Source organism: Schistocerca serialis, chromosome 10, assembly GCF_023864345.2.
Source record: "Schistocerca serialis cubense isolate TAMUIC-IGC-003099 chromosome 10, iqSchSeri2.2, whole genome shotgun sequence".
Taxonomy (NCBI): domain Eukaryota; kingdom Metazoa; phylum Arthropoda; class Insecta; order Orthoptera; family Acrididae; genus Schistocerca; species Schistocerca serialis.
This window is the reverse complement of record NC_064647.1, coordinates 203,459,815-203,474,994: the sequence shown is the minus strand read 5'-3', so window position 1 is coordinate 203,474,994 and position 15,180 is coordinate 203,459,815. Positions and strand designations below refer to the sequence as shown.

The 15,180-nt window shown below is 44.9% G+C and overlaps 1 protein-coding gene across 1 annotated transcript in view; it reads right to left on the bottom strand.

Moving 5' to 3' along the window:
* Positions 1–4,178: 4,178 nt before the first annotated feature.
* LOC126424690 (chymase-like) overlaps positions 4,179–15,180 on the bottom strand; it is a 64,504-nt gene continuing 53,502 nt past the window's right edge. Inside the window, exon 4 of the mRNA XM_050087416.1 lies at positions 4,179–4,520. Coding sequence (XP_049943373.1) covers positions 4,179–4,520 — 342 coding nt within the window. The remainder of the gene's footprint in view (positions 4,521–15,180) is intronic.

Below are 15,180 nucleotides of genomic sequence, written 5' to 3'. Positions count from 1 at the left end.
CTTCCCCAGTCGCGAGTCATAGGCTGGAATGTTCCGTGCTCCCTAAGACGCCGATCAATTGCTTCGAACATCTTCCTGTCGGGACACCTTCGTTCTGGAAATCTGTCTCGATACAAACGTACCGCGCCACGGCTATTGCCCTGTGCTGATCCATACATCAAATGGGCATCTGCGTACTGCGCATTCGTAAACATTGCACTGATTGCAAAACCACGTTCGTGATGAACACTAACCTGTTGATGCTACGTACTCATGTGCTTGATGCTAGTACTGTAGAGCAATGAGTCGCATGTCAACACAAGCACCGAAGTCAACATTACCTTCCTTCAATTGGGCCAACTGGCGGTGCATCGAGGAAGTATAGTACATATTGACGAAACTAAAATGAGCTCTAACATGGAAATTAAGCGTTTCCGGACACATGTCCACATAACATATTTTATTTATTTGCGTGTGAGGAATATTTCCTGAAAGTTTGGCCGTACCTTTTTGTAACACCCTGTATACTCGCCCCGCGTCGAATAGGTCTTGCTGTTTCTCCCACCTCAGCTCAGAGGCATTCACACGTAAGCTTTGCTTCAGTACACACACAGGTCACCTGCGCTTTAGTCATGCAGTAAGCATGGCGGCACAGTGCTCGTTTGAAGAACAACGAGATATGGTTTTTGTTTTTGGACTAGCCAATAGTAATGCGCATTAAGCTCGACGGTTGTATGAGGAACATTACCCAGCAAGACGCCACACACATGACATGGGCATCACTCATCGGTTAGTGTGGGAGTTTTGAGGGATGAAGGCCAACATCCATTTAATTTCCACCCTGTCCAGGACCTAAATCCTGTGGCGGACTATGAACACAGGCTAGGGTTTTGCCGGTGGTTTCTGCGACGTGTCGCGCGAAATTCGGATTTCCCCATCATTGTGTTGTTTACCAAGGAGTGCACCTTTCACTGAGATAGCCTTTACAGCACTCTAAACGTCCATTACTGGGCAAGGGGAAATCCTCACGGCACGTAATTTCACGGACACCTGGAACGATTTTCGCTCAACATTTGGGCAGACATTGTGGGTGATCCTGATTGGGCCAGTGCGTCTACCTTCTCGGCTTACTGGGATAAATTACATTCACTTCTTACAAGAAACTCTACCAGACCTGCTGGACATACGGCGGCGCATGTGGTTGCAGCCTCTTCGACAGCCGGGTAATTGGCAGAGGTGCTCGGGGGACATGACCCCCTCAATCACCAGACCTCACTCCACCGGACTTTTTCCTGTGGGAATTCTTCAAGGTTCTAGTTCACCCACCAGGACGCGAGCCACCTAGAAACGAAGAGGAATTAATGGACCAGATTGAACATGCCACGATTTACATCAGTGCAATGCCAGGAACCTTTGAAAGAGGTCGGCAAAACACCGTTCGACGTTACAAAGCTTGTGTCGCGTCAGAGGGCCGCCAGTTTCAGCACCTGATGAGTAAACAATGTCCTAGCTACAGAAAAGATCCTTTTCAGGGCCGGTACAATTTGTAAAAGACTTTCTGCACCCTAACTAATAGCTGTTGACGGGTTTGTTCCTGGTACATCTTATCATGAAACTACAATGCACGTGTCAGAACTCCGGCGGATTCGCCCCCAGGCCCCCAGAGTGGAAGGCTGGCGCGCTACTACCGAGCGTGCGGGCCGCCTTGGATGCATGGCGATCTCTGATGCAAAGCATTCGCGGTCATGCGATGTCCAGAGCATCCGGGAACAGGGCAACAGCGCGACCAATCGGAGAGTGTGGCGCCAAGTTTCTCTAGTTTAAAATCTGTGCATCATCGACCTACGCATCATTGGTAATTTTGGTTCCTACTGATATCAGCTATCCAGGATTAAAATTTCGTGACCCAATTCTTCTCCACCCTATATATATATATATATATATATATATATATATATATAGGCCAATTTTTCTCCACCACACACACACACACACACACACACACATATATATATATATATATATATATATATATATATATATATATATATATATATACAGGGTGGTCCATTGATAGTGACCGGGCGAAATATCTCACGAAATTAAGCATCAAACGAAAAAAACTACAAAGAACGAAACTTGCCTAGCTTGAAGGGGGAAATCAGATGGCGCCATGGTTCAAATGGCTCTGAGCACTATGGGACTTCTGAGGTCATCAGTCCCCTAGAAATTAGAATTACTTAAACCTAACTAACCTAAGGACATCGCACATCCATACCCGAGGCAGGATTCGAACCTGCGACCGTAGCAGTCGCGCGGTTCCGGACTGAAGCGCCTAGAACCACTCGGCCACCGCGGCTGGCGATGGCGATATGGTTGTCTCGCTAGATGGCGCGGCCACAGGTCAAACGGACATCAACTGGTTTTTTTTTTTTAAATAGGAACGCCCATGTTTATTACATATTCGTGTAATACGTTAGGAAATACGAATATTTTAGTTGGACCACTTTCTTCGCTTTGTGATAGATGGCGCTGTAATAGTCACAAACATATGGCTCACAATTTTAGACGAACAGTTGGTAACAGGTAGGTCTTTTTTAATTAAAATACAGAACGTAGGTACATATCAACATTTTATTTCGGTTGTTCCAATGTGATACATCTACCTTTGTGAACTTATCATTTCTGAGAACGCATGCTGTTACAGCGTGATTACCTGTAAATACCACACTAATGCAATAAATGCTCAAAATGATGTCCGTCAACCTCAATGCATTTGGAAATACGGGTAACGAGATTCCTTTCAACAGCGAGTAGTTCGCCTTCCGTAATGTTTGCACATGCATGCACAATGTGCAGACGCATGTTTTCAGGCGTTGTCGGTGGATCACGATAGCAAATATCCTTCAACTTTACCCACAGAAAGAAATCCGGGGACGTCAGATCCGGCGAACGTGCGGACCACGGTATGGTGTTTCGACGACCAATCCACCTGCCATGAAATACGCTAGAACATTACGTAGGAAATCAGCATACATTGCACCTTTTAGATTGCCATCGATAAAATGGGGGACAATTATCATTCCTCCCATAATGCCGCACCATACGTTAACCCGCCAAGGTCGCTGATGTTCCGCTTCTCGCAGCCATCGTGGATTTTCCGTTGCCCAATAGTGCATGTTATGCTGGTTTACGTTACCGCTGTTGGTGAATGACGCTTCGTCGCTAAACAGAACGCGTGCAAAAAATCTGTCATCGTCTCGTAATTTCTCATGTGCCCAGTGGCAGAACTGTACACGACGTTCAAAGTCGTCGCCATGCAATTCGTGGTGCATAGAAATACGGTACGGGTGCAATCGATGTTGATGTAGCATTCTCAAAGCCAACGTTTTTGAGATTCCCGATTCTCGCACAATTTTTCTGCTACTGATGTGCGGATTAGCCGCGACAGCAGATAAAACACCTACTTGGGCATCATCATTTGTTGCAGGTCGTGGATGACATTTCACATGAGGCTGAACACTTCCTGTTTCCTTAAATATCGTAAATATCCGGCGAACGGACCGGACACTTGGATGATGTCGTCCAGGATACCGAGCAGCATACATAGCACACGCCCGTTGGGAATTTTGATCACAATACCCGTACATCAACACGATATCAACTTTTTCCGCACTGGTAAACAGTCCATTATAACACGGGTATGTATCGCGAAGCAAATACCGTCCGCACTGGCGGAATGTTACGAGATACCACGCACTTACACGTTTGTGACTATTACAACACCATCTATCACAAAGCGAAAAAAGTGGTCCAACTAAAACATTCGTATTTATTTACGTACTACGCGAATATGTAATAAAAATGGGGGCTCCTATTTTAAAAAAAAACGCAGTTGATATCCGTTTGACGCATGGCAGCGCCATCTAGCGGGCCAACGATAGCGCCATCTGGTTTCCCCCTTCAAGCTAGACAAGTTTCTTTCTTTGTAGTTTTTTCGTTTTGACGCTTATTTCGTGAGATATTTGGCCCGGTCACTCTCAATGGACCACCCTGTATAAGAAGACAGAGTAGACCAAAGATGGAACCCTGAGGTACAGTCCACTGTACACTGCCCTCAAAAATTTGGTTATTTCTAGTTTCTCGACAGTGGAGTCCGTACATAGGCCGACCCTCGGGAGTAGTAAAGGAACAGCACATTAATGAAACAGAGGGCCGTTTACTGAGCAGCTGGAGAGACAGGCCGCCAGTCCAGTGAGGGAGACCAGTAGCGGGGTGCCCGCCCCGCGGCTGCCATTGGGGCTCGCGCGCGCCCGCGCCCCTGGTGTGATGGCGTCCTCGATCCAGTCCCGGTAGTAGCCCACGAACATGTGCACGTTCTTCCAGACGGGCGCGCCGCACCACTCGAAACAGCAGTTCTTGTACTTGGCGCCCACCACGAGGCCCATCTGGATCTGTTCGCCCTTGCAGAAGACGGGTCCTCCAGAGTCGCCGCGGCACACGGACTTCGTGGCGACGTCGAAAGTGCACAGGCCGTTAATCTGTCAACAAGTAGTGTGACGGTACTTGTGCTGTACTGCACATCTACAAGTACAAATTTATATTTTTTCATGGAGTGTTTACTAACAAATCTGTCACATTTGCAGTACATATGTTTGGCGACTAGTTTCGGACCAACTGGTTCATACTCAACCCTTACTTACTGAGGCTATAAAAAATAATACATAGTTGAAGCTTCCTTGCAGATTAAAACTGTGTACCGGACCGAGACTTGAGTCGGGTTCAAATGGTTCAAATGGCTCTGAGCACTATGGGACTTAACTGCTGAGGTCATCAGTCCGCTAGAACTTAGAACTACTTAAACCTAACTAACCTAAGGACATCACACACATCTCATGCCCGAGGCAGGATTCGAACCTGCGACCGTAGCGGTCGCGCGGTTCCAGACTGTAGCGCCTCTCGAACTCGGGGCCTTTGCCCTTCGCGGGCAAGTGCTCTACCAACTGAGCTACCCAAACACGACTCACGCCCCGCCCTCACAGCTTTACTTCTGCCAGTACCTCGTCTCCTACCTTCCAAACTTCGCAGAAGCTCTCCTGAGAGTTGAAATTTGGAGATTTTACGACAACGATAATTCAGGTACACATGCCGATGTCGCAAGCGTAAGATGAAGACCTGTGGAAAGTATCTGCTGATATTTGACTGGTAATTCAGTACGTAAAGGAAAGTGAAAATCTAATAGTTATTTACGGGAAGGAGTAGAAGAAAGGGTTACAGGAAAATATGGGGTTGGTACTAGGAATGAGAGAGAGGAGAAAGACTAATTGAGTTCTGCAATAAATTTCTGCTAGTAATAGCGAATATTCTGTTAAAAATCACAAGTGGAGGAGGTATACTTGCAGAAGGCCGGGTGATACTGGAAGATTTCAGTTAGATTACATCATGGTCAGACAGAGATTCCGAAATCAGATACTGGATTGTAAGACATACCCAGGAGCAGATGTAGATTCAGAACACAATATAGTAGTGATGAAGAGTAGGCCGAAGTTTAAGACATTAGTCAGGAAAAATCAGTACGCAAAAAAGTGAGATACTGAAGTACTAAGGAATGACGAGATACGGTTGAAGTTCTCCAAGGCTATAGGTACAGCAATAAGGAATAGCTCTGGAGACAGTTCAGTTGAAGAAGAATGGACATCTCTAAAAAGTGCAAAGTTGGAAAGGAAAACATAGGTACAAAGAAGGTAAATGCGAAGAAACCATTGGTAATAGAATAAATACCTCAATTGATCGAAGAAAGGAGGAAGTGCGAAAATGTTCCGGGAAACTCAGGAATAGAGAAGTACAAGTCGCTGAGGAATGAAATAAATAAGGAGTGCAGGGAAGCTAAGACGAAATGGCTGCAGGAAAAATGTGAAGACATCGAAAAAGATATGATTGTCGAAAGGACAGACTCAGCATACAGGAAAGTCAAAACAACCTTCGGTGACATCAAAAGCAAGGGTGATAAAATTACGAGTGCAACGCGAATTCCACTGTTAAATGCAGAGGAGAGAGCGGATAGGTGGAAAGAATACATTGAAAGCCTCTATGAGGGGGAAGATTTGTCTATGTGATAGAAGGAAAAACGGGAGTCGATTTAGAAGAATTTGAAAGCGCGTTGGAGGACTTAAGATCAAATAAGGCAGAAGGGATAGATAACATTCCATGAGAATGTCTAAAATCATTGGGGGAAGTGGCAACGAAACGACTATCCTCGTTGGTGTGTAGAATGTATGAGTCTGGCGACATACCATCTGACGTTCGGAAAAGCATCATCCACACAATTCCGAAGACGGCAAGAGCTGACAAGTGGAAGAATTACCGCACAATCAGCTTAACAGCTTATGCATCCAAGTTGTTTACAAGAATAATATACAGAAGAATGGAAAAGAAAATGGAGGAGGCGCTAGATGGGAGAGGCAATTCTGCCGTTACGGTTAATAATGGAAGCAAGTTAGAAGAATAATCAAGACACATTCATAGGACTTGTCGAACTGGAAAAAGTGTTCGACAATGTAAAATGGTGCAAGACGTTCGAAATTCTGAGAAAAGTAGGATAAGCTACAGGGAGAGACGTGTCATATTTAATATGTACAACAGCGAAGAGGGAATAATAAGAGTGGACGACCAAGAACGAAGTGCTCGTATTAAAAAGGGTGTAAGACTAGGATGTAGTCTTTCGCCCCTACTGTTCAATCTGTACATCGAGGAAGCAATGATGGAAATAAAAGAACGGTTCAGTAGTGGAATTAAAATTCAAGGTGAAAGGATACCAGTGATACGATTCGCTGATGACATTGCTATCCTGAAAGAAAGTGAAGAAGAATTACATGATCTGCTGAACTGAATGAACAGTCTAATGAATACAGAGTATGGATTGGGAGTTAATCGAAGAAAGTCGAAGGTAATGAGAAGTAATAGAAATGAGAACATCGAGAAATATAACATCAGGACTGATGGCCACGAAGTAGATAAAGTTAAGGAATACTGCTACTAGGGAGCAAAATAACCAATGACGGACGGAGCAAGGAGGATATCAAAAGCAGACTCGCTATGGCAAAAAAGGCATTTCTGGACAAGAGAACTCTACTGATACGGTACTAAACATTGGCCTTAAATTGAGGAAGATATTTCTGAGAATGTACGTCTGGAGTACAGTATTGTATGGTATTGAAACATGGGCCGTGGGAAAATCGGAACAGAAGAGAATCGAAGCATTTGAGATGTGGTGCTACAGACAGATATTGAAAATTAGGTGGACTGATGAGGTAAGGAATGAGGGAGTTCTGCGCAGAATCGGAGCGGAAAGGAATACGTGGAAAACACTGATAAGGAGAAGGGACAGGATGATAGGACATATGTTAAGACGTACGTGAATGTCTTATATGGTACCAGAGGGAGTTGTAGAGAGCAAAAACTGTAGAGGAAGACAGAGATTGGAAAATATACAGCAAATAATTAAGGACGTAGGTTGCAAGTGCTATTCTGTGATGAAGAGGCTGGCACAGGAGGGTAATTCGCGGCGGGCCAAAACAAACCAATCAGAAGACTGATGAAAAAAAAACCTCTTCAACAGCAACGTTTTGACGAAATAAATGGTTGAACAGCCTGGTATGAGTGTGCATAGGACAATATTTCGGCAGTCGACCACGTTGCCATCATCAGATGCGCTGATGTACTGACCGGCGGTGGGCCGGCGCCATGTACCGGGCGATCAAGAAGTCAGTATAAATTTGAAAGCTGAATAAATCACGGAATAATGTAGATAGAGAGGTACAAATTGACACACATGCTTGGAATGACATGGGGTTTTATTAGAATCAAAAAATACAAGAGTTCAAAAAATGTCCGACAGATGGCGCTTCATCTGATCAGAATAGCAATAATTTGCATAACACGGTAAGACAAAGCAAAGATGATGTTCTTTACAGGAAATACTCAATATGTCCACCATCATCCCTCAAAAATAGCTTTAGTCGAGGAATAATGTTGTGAACAGCACTGTAAAGCATGTCTGGAGTTACGGTGAGGGATTGACGTCGGATGTTGTCTTTCACATCCCTAGAGATGCAGGTCGATCACGATACCCCAAAGCCAATAATCGCACGGACTGAGGTCTGGGGACCTGGGAGGCCAAGCATGACGGAAGTGGCGGCTGAGCACACGATCATCACCAAACGACGCGCGCAAGAGATCTTTCACGCGTCTAGCAATATGGGGTGGAGCGCCATCCTGCATAAACATCGTACGTTGCAGCAGGTGTTTATCAGCCAGGCTGGGGACGATGCGATTCTGTAACATATCGGCGTACCTCTCACCCGTCACGGTAGCAGTTACAAAACCAGAATCACGCATTTCCTCGAAGAAAAGAGGCTCGATAACGGTAGATGTGGTAAATCCAACCCATACCGTGACTTTCTCGTCGTGCAATGGAGTTTCCACGACAGTTCTAGGATTTTCGGTAGCCCAAATTCTGCAGTTGTGGGCGTTGACAGACCCTCGGAGCGTGAAATGAGCTTCGTCTGTCCACAACACGTTACTCAACCAATCGTCATCTTCCGCCATCTTTTGAAACGCCCACACCGCAAATGCCCTCCACTTCACTAAATCGCCAGGTAACAGTTCATGATGCCGATGGATTTTGTACGGATAGCATCGGAGGGTAGGACTCAGTGCCAACCAAACAGTAGTTTATGGAATGCCGGTGCGACGTGCGACTGCACGAGCGCTGACTTCCCCGTGCATAGATGAACTCGCTACAGTCTCCATTTCTTCCCGAACTGCCTCAGCAGCATTACGCCTTGTCCTCGGTCGGCCACTACGGACTAAACAACCCGTGGCTTAAAACTTCGAAATCATTCTTGCCACAGCTGCATTTGTCAACGGACCTTTACCCTTTTGAATCCCCTTCCTATGGGGATAGGATCGTAACGCTGAACTAGCACATTCCCCATTCTGATAATACAGTTTCACTAAAAGCGCCTTTTCAGGTAACGTCAACAAGCTGCGACTGCTGGCGCATCTGATTCTCTCTCTCATCACAACTCCTTTTATACCACGATTGTCATCCACAGTCACTGACGTTTTGCTGTCCAGCGCCATCTGTCGGACATTTTGTGAACATTGTTTTTTTTTTTGTTCTCATTCCAAGCATGTGTGTCAATTTTTTTTACCTCTCTATCTACATTATTCCGTGATTTATTAAGATATCAAATTTATACTGACTTTTTGATCACCCGGTATATACAGGACAATCCACTCCCGCTCCTCCCTCAGGCGCTTCCTACGAGTCGTCGCGGTCCAGGTAGAGCGTCCGTTCTCCCGCCGTCTGGCCGCTGCTTCCTAGGTCTTCTCGCTCAGGAGGGTCCGCCGGCACCGCTCTCGTTATTCTTCCCTCCTCCCCCGAAGTCGGTACACTCTGGGAAATATCATTTTTCTTCTTAATCCGGGTGATCGCGGGTTCCCACGCCTTGCTAACGATGTAACCGCTGTCACGATTTAGTTGTGGCTCCCTTACTCTGATCTCTATGGCTTCTTTGATGACACAGTCCCAGGACTTTGGTTTGGTCATAATCCGTACTGTGGAGTTCCGACAGGCAATGCTAAGCGATTGCCGACATACTGGGCTGTTGCAGTCTAGTGTGCCGTTGATGTTCTCGGCATCGGTCCTCAACGGTACGAATGGTCTGCCTATGTATACACTACCTCATTGGCAACGTATCTGAGAAACCCCTGATTTACGTAGACCAAGGTTGTCTTGACACTACCAAGAAGACTCTTGGTTTTGCTTGGAGGACGGAAGATGGTTTTCACTTGGTGTTTACGTAAAATGCGTCCGATTTTTCCGGATAATGCCCCACAAAACGGAATAATAGCCAAGGGTCGCCTCCTCCGGAGATTCATCCTCAGTTTCCACCGGTGCTGCAGGTGTGGGATGTACAGCCTTCCGTATCTGTCTTCAGATGGTCCAATTCTTGTTGAAGAATCACAACAACGTTTTCATCAAATAGCTGTTTTCTAATCTGTTCGAAAACTGTCCAGTCTTCCCCAGCTGCCCTTTCATCCGAAATACCGAACAAATTCACTAACAACTTAAAAACTACTTAGTTTCACTGTGTAACACCCTATGCATAGACCACCTCGCATTCAGCTGTAAAATGCAACTCTTTAGACCAGTTCCACGTCTACTCCTTTCCTTGCACTGCACACTACCCTCCCTCTCCTCCCACTTCCAACAGTCCATAACACATCAAATTTGTAGAGATACCAAGCAGACACACCTCTGCATTGTCAGGATGGCGTAGTGGAGCCTGTGGAGCATCTTTCGGCACCAATAAGATATGGTTAGCAGCTTGACATTTATTCATTCTAGTTTGCTGTTCTGTGATTTCTCATCACGCCCAGCTCATGCCTAACGTCAGTTGTCAGGATGGCGTAGTGGCGCCTCTAGAGCGTCTTTAGGTACCAATAAGTATGAGTAGCAACTTGACATTTGTTCATTCTAGTTTGCAGTTCTGTGATTTCTCATCACGCCCAGCTCGTGCCTCACGTCAGTGAGACAACGGTATTCCACTGAATGCAGTTGCCAGATCAGGTGGCAGGTTGCCTAGGTAACTACACCAGCAATGCAGCTGGTGTCTTGCGGGCTGCTGACTAGCAGTCTGCAGGCGAAACCGTAGTGTGACCACGTGCCCCCACACTATTAGAGCCTCCTCGATCCCGCCCCAGGTAAATGAAATGAAATGGCGTGTGACGAGGACCTCCCGTCGGGTAGACCGTTCGCCTGGTGCAAGTCTTTCGATTTGACGCCACTTCGGCGACTTGCGCGTCGATGGGGATGAAATGATGATGATTAGGACAACACAACACCCAGTCCCTGAGCGGAGAAAATCTCCGACCCAGCCGGGAATCGAACCCGGGCCCTTTGGATTGACAGTCTGTCGCGCTGACCACTCAGCTACCGGTGGCGGACCCGCCCCAGGTGACGATGACACGCGATGATCCGCCGGGATGTTCCAGAAGTCGTGTAGTTCGGCCCACTGGACAGCTAGGCCCTTCACACCTGGAAGCGCTTAGCGTGATAATCAGGAACTGGGAACCAGATGTGCCTCTCACCCAGCACTGTTGATGATATTAGTGCGACAAGCACTGCGAGATGTACTGGTGCTGGAAGACCCTCAAGCTTCCCAATTTTAATTGCTGTACTTGCCACTTCGGTTTAAAGTTTCATTTGCTTTACAGACAAAACATTTTTTTAATTTTGTAACGCCGGAAATGCATATCCTCCTATTTCCATCTATTGTACTCTAAGTTTTTTCCTTATTTTGTTACCTGAATATATGACATTTCTGTGCCTTTATATATTGTAATTGTTTTACTATTTGTATATAGTATATATATTTATGCATTTATGTCATGTATAATTGGTTTGTTTCGTAAATATTATTTGTATTTTTACGCTGGGTCTTGCCTAGGGAAAACTGCTATCGAACGATTACATCGATAGGTCGTGTGAAGAATCAAAGTGTGTAGGATCTTTGGTAGTGTTAACTCTGCCGCGTGGAGCGCGGGCAGTGCGAGAGGGAGTTTGGCTGGGGTGGTGCAGTGGAGCAGGTGTGTTGTGTGACGCTCTCGCGAGTTGCCGCGCTTTCGGGGTTTGGCAGCATGTAATTGCGCTCGACTTGCGATGATAGTTTCTGACATGGTGTCGCGGACGGGAAGCATTAGCTGGCGCACATCAAGAGCCCGTTTCGTCTGGTGACCGTGTCGAGAAGAAGGCGCGCCAACATCCAGCTTCTGCAACAGCGACGGCCGACAATGAGTGACTGTCGCCACCTCCTCGATCGACGGCTTCAAACCTTCAATCAACCAACAAGGAAGACTGGAAGCACGTAAAGTTTTAGTACTGTATGGCAGACCTCAGCTTTTCAAACTTTTAAAATTGTTGCATCACAAAATTACAGCAAGTTAGCATGAACGTTTGTTGCTCATTGTCCCAATTGCATTACCAAGCAGGGTCCCTTCTTTTTCCGGAATGAACCCGAGTGTCGTTGAAATTCAAACGCCAGCATCATTCGATTTCACTGCTTTAATTTCAAAGTTCAGTTAAGGTATTCATAGCTGGCTACAATATTTAGATTACACAAGCACAAATTAAGAGTGCGAGTTTTGTTAGCATATTTTAGCTTACCTGTGACTGCAGCTCAGCTTGGTACGTACAAAATTTCACTATTGTTAATTGTTCAGAATCATTTAATTCAAGTTCAAAGTTAAATCTCATATTTCTAAATTGCGTAGAGTCAAGTTGCTTTTGAAATGATTGTTGAGGTAGTCAAAGACTAACCGTATTTTACTGAATTTCGATGTGCTTAAGAAAGAAAGCTTCTTATTAATTTCAGTCACTAAATTAACTTTCGATTTTCCGGTTTTATTAATTCTTTTGCTATATTAAGTCAGAGTGTAGCGAAATTTATTACTTCTGACAAACTTTCAGTTTTCACACTACACGTGTCAACCTTCAGTTGCCACGCTTCTAGTGCGAATTATATGTGTAATAACCTTTCTTTTTCAGTTACTATAGTAATTGTCCTTAGGACTGGCGACCGTAATTCCCCCAAATCTCAAATATCTAATTACCGCTAGTTAATTGTTAACGTAACGGCCGCACATTTACTTTCTTCATTAACTTTACCCCTTTTCAAAATTAATTTCCACCAGTTTCATTTGCATTTTTCCTTTCATTTAGATGTAACCCTTTCCTCCCTCTTTACCGACAGATTAACTTCGGTGACGATTGCTTTCCCAAATTTCCATTAGGTACACGCGGTTTAATTTTTCACTGTCATTTAGGTCGATAAGTCAGGGGGAGGTTACAATTTCAAGCTAATCTCTACACCTTTGGACAATCTATATTTTTGTCGTGTTATAGTGATGTTAATTATACACTACTGGCCATTAAAATTGCTACATCAATAAGAAATGCAGATGATAAACGGGTATTCATTGGACAAGTACATTATACTAGAACTGACATGTGATTACATTTTCACGCAATTTGGGTGCATAGATCCTGAGAAATCAGTACCCTGAACAACCACCTCTGGCCGTAATAACGGCCTTGATACGCCTGGGCATTGAGTCAAACAGAGCTTGGACGGCGTGTACAGGTTGTAATGGTACTTGACTTACGTAACCATTACGGCACCTCACCTCAACCTCTCGATACCAGCAATATTCTACTGTGTTTCTGTAAAATAGTTAACATATTTCTGTGACAACATTCAGATTTTGATTTCATTAATGTAGAGGTACTTAGATACATCGATATGTATATATTGCAATGATATTTTTCTTATGTGTATTCTTTCTTTTGTCACTATGATCATTGACGTACTTGTAACTCTGATTTTTGGGCGCGTTAGCGGTTATTAGGGAGTCAAGTCTTGGTCGTCATGTTGAAAAGACGCAAATTGTAGTCAGTTTATGAAATGTGAACTTTAACAGTGAGGAAGATATTTTCATGTATGTTTTATATTGTGAAGTGATGTTTTGGAACAAGTTACGTAATATTGCAACAAAAGTAATAAAAAAGAAGTGTAACTTAAATTCGGAGAGCTGATTACTTTTTTACATCACCATTGTCCTAACTTGCAAAAGTTTAATCTTCAAGAATGGTTTATGAAACACATCTGTAAAACTTTTAAATATCGCAGAATAACACCTAGGCCTCTTTGCATCCGAGCTTGGAATCATCACCACCTAGATTTTCGACGATTGAGCCATGAGTTCACAACGAGACCAGGGTGGGAAACACGAAAAGATGAGTGCCTAGTTTATCCATTATTTCAAGAAATGACTTTATTAATTGTGCTCTAATGACACTTGCCACATAATATAACTTTGTTGTTGCCCGAAAATGCAATATTTAGCAGCGTGAGCAACACTACATTCATAATTAATTTTTGACCTTTGTTGTGGTACGGTTGTTAGAAGGTACAGCTGCCCGTGCAGCTTTAAAACGATACCACACTTCATCAAAAGTAGTGACTGGTGTATTGTGACGTGCCAGTTGCTCGGCCACCATTGACCAGACGTTTTCAGTTGGTGAGAGATCTGGAGAATGTGCTAGCCAGGGCAGCAGTCGAACATTTTCTGTATCCAGAAAGGCCCGTACAGGACCTGCAACATGCGGTCGTGCATTATCCTGCTGAAATGTAGGGTTTCGCAGGGATCAAATGAAGGGTACAGCCACGGGTCGTAACACATCTGAAATGTAACGTTCACTGTTAAAAGTGCCGTCAATGCGAACAAGAAGTTACCGAGACGTGTAACCAATGGCACCCCATACCATCACGCCGGGTGATACGCCAGTATGGCGATGACGAATACACGCTTCCAATGTGCGTTCACCGCGATGTCGCCAAACACGGATGCGACCATCATGATGCTGTAAATAGAACCTGGATTCATCCGACAAAATGACATTTTGCCATTCGTGCACCCAGGTTCGTCGTTGAGTACACCATCGCAGGTGCTCCTGTCTGTGATGCAGCGCCAAGGGTAACGGCAACCATGGTCTCTGAGCTTGACTCAGGGATCGAGACGTGGCTGCACGATCCGTTACAGCCATGTGGATAAGATGCCTGTCATCTAGACTGCTAGTGAGACGAGGCCGTTGGGATCCAGCACGGCGTTCCGTATTGCCCCCCTGAACCCACCGATTCCATATTCTGCTAACAGTCATTGGATCTCGACCAATGCGAGCAGCAATGTCGCGATACGATAAACCGCAATCGCGATAGGCTACAATCTGACCTTTATCAAAGTGGGAAACGTGATGGGACGCATTTCTCCTCCTTACACGAGTCATCACAACAACGTTTCACCAGGCAACGCCGGTGAACTGCTGTTTGTGTATGAGAAATCGGTTGGAAACTTTCCTCATGTCAACACGTTGTAGGTGTCGACACCGTCGCCAACCTTGTGTGAATGATCTGAAAAGCTAATCATTTGCATATCACAGCATCTTCTTCCTGTCGGTTAAAATTCGCGTCTGTAGCAATCTTCGTGGTGTAGTAATTTTAATGGCCAGTAGTGTATATCCATTTGGTGGATAAAAGTCGTATACAGCCCCAAGCTCTGGTGGATTATCTTTTAAAG